This window comes from Pteropus vampyrus, unplaced genomic scaffold (genome assembly GCF_000151845.1).
Source record: "Pteropus vampyrus isolate Shadow unplaced genomic scaffold, Pvam_2.0 Scaffold533, whole genome shotgun sequence".
In the NCBI taxonomy this organism is placed as follows: domain Eukaryota; kingdom Metazoa; phylum Chordata; class Mammalia; order Chiroptera; family Pteropodidae; genus Pteropus; species Pteropus vampyrus.
In genome coordinates, this window is record NW_011889314.1 from 11,563 (window position 1) to 13,828 (window position 2,266).

At 37.2% G+C, this 2,266-nt stretch overlaps 1 protein-coding gene across 1 annotated transcript; it reads left to right on the plus strand.

The window, feature by feature from the left end:
* Positions 1–1,611: 1,611 nt before the first annotated feature.
* On the plus strand, positions 1,612–2,259 carry LOC105307930 (olfactory receptor 4F3/4F16/4F29-like; the record flags this gene model as incomplete). Its single annotated transcript, XM_011383613.1, has 1 exon — positions 1,612–2,259. A coding segment is annotated over exon 1 (648 nt), but the record flags the coding sequence as incomplete, so codon positions are not given.
* Positions 2,260–2,266: the final 7 nt, after the last annotated feature.

Sequence of the window (2,266 nt, forward strand, 5' to 3'; positions counted from 1 at the left end):
TTTTTATTCCTAGAACTTACTCTGAGAAGTTAGTGTTATTAATTTCAGTTTTATAGATAAACTGAGGTTCAGGAATTTAAGTAACTTGCCCAGTATCATCTAATGAGTGGCTGAATCATGGTATAAATCTTGGTTTTCTGAATCCAAAGACTGTATTCTTTCTGCTGTGCTATGTTGCTTCTCTAAATAAAACTAAAATTACAAATTATTCTGGTAAGTCCTGTATAGGGGTCTGAACAATATACTTTTCACTACACCTTGATGCCCTGCATAGTTTTAAGGTTCTCAGATCATGTGTTAAGTGCTCTATGGAAGTGCTCCTCAAATTATCTTTAGTGGAAAACCAGTTGTTTTTCTCCAATCCTTCTAGGGTGAAACTTTAGTAAATAGAAAATTATATACATGAATTTTGTTGTGATGTAAATTTCTAGAGAAGTTTATAAACACTCTCAATTCCTGCACCTAACATGATGCAAACTGGCAACAGACAATTCATGGCTTTGTGTGGGCCACTTTTTCATTGCTTCAGGGAATCTAGATAGGAATAAGTCATAATCCTTTTCTTCGAGACGCTTACAGTCTAGTTGGTGACTTTCAACTGTATTCAGTTAACTGAAACACAAGAGATAGTAAAATAAATCCTGGTCATAAAGCAAAATCTCACTTAACAAGGTTAAAATTTAAACAATCTTGAAGATAAATATATTCCAGAAGTAGGGAGTCAGGAAGAAGTATCTGTTTGACAGAATAAGGTGTGTGGTCTTGGAAATGGATGGGATAGTGGAGCAGGGGTAAAAGGTTTGTGAGACTGGTTCCAGACTATATTAGACTTGAACCATAAATCAAAAGAATTGGGGTTAAATTCTTATTACGCATGTTGACCAATCTTGTGTCTCAAGCGTTATATCGTAGTGTCTACCCTGGGAGGAAGTACAAGACTATTAAATTCAGAAAATACCTGGTAGTTATACTATTAATAATAAATACTAGTAATAATAAGGCCAGACTTCATCGATGTGGTAAACACTTAAGTATTATTGGATATGAATATGTTCTCAAAGTCGGGGAATGGGAAGGAAGAAGATAAGGGCCTGTCTGTCAGATGAAGTTTTATAGGCTTGCAAGAGATTGTAATAGTGTTAGTTCTGACTAAAACAAGATACTAGTTTTGAAGCAAAAATCAAAAGATTTGAGGTTGAATTTCTGTTACACATATCGACCATCTTGTATCTCACGAGTACTATCATGGGATCAACTCTGGGAGAAACAAAGGGTATTAAATAAAGAGATAACTTTGTGGTAGAAAACAACTCCATATGAAAGTCACCAGTTTCTCTGTGATCATATTTCAGAGAACCGGAGCAGATCAGTTCTGTTCTTTATTTTTTTAATTTTAATTTATTTTATTATTAGTTTCACATATACAGTCCATTGGTTGGACATTTACATAAAACAATCCTCTTGATTACTTTATCTTCCTTCTGGCTGTACATATAGTCATCAGGTCTATTTTAATGCTAAGGTAAAGAAAAGTTTTCCTTTGATGTCCTTCTTAATTTATTATGTAATTATCATAATTTACATTATCAGGTAGAAATGTTGACAAAGCCAATGGATGGAATGAATCACTCTGCGGTGTCAGAGTTTGTGTTCCTGGGACTCACCGATTCCTGGGAGATCCAACTTCTTCTCTTTGTGTTCTCGTCCACGCTTTATGTGGCAAGCATGATGGGAAACTCCCTCATTATGCTCACTGTGACTTCTGACCCTCACTTACACTCCCCCATGTACTTTCTGTTGGCCAACCTCTCCTTCATTGACCTGGGAGTTTCTTCTGTCACTTCTCCCAAGATGATTTATGACCTTTTGAGAAAGCATAAAGTCATCTCTTTTAGTGGCTGCATCACTCAAATCTTCTTCATCCATGTCATTGGTGGTGTGGAGATGGTGCTACTCATAGCCATGGCCTTTGACAGATACGTTGCCATATGCAAGCCTCTCCATTACCTGAGCATCATGAGCCCAAGGATGTGCATCTTCATTTTAGTGGCTGCCTGGATGACTGGCCTCATTCACTCCATGGTTCAGCTGGCTTTTGTGGTAAACTTGCCCTTCTGTGGTCCTAATGTGTTGGATAGCTTTTACTGTGACCTTCCTCGGTTAATCAAACTTGCCTGCATAAACACCTACCAACTAGAGTTCATGGTCACAGCCAACAGTGGTTTCATCTCTGTTGGCTCATTCATCATACTGATCATTTCCTATA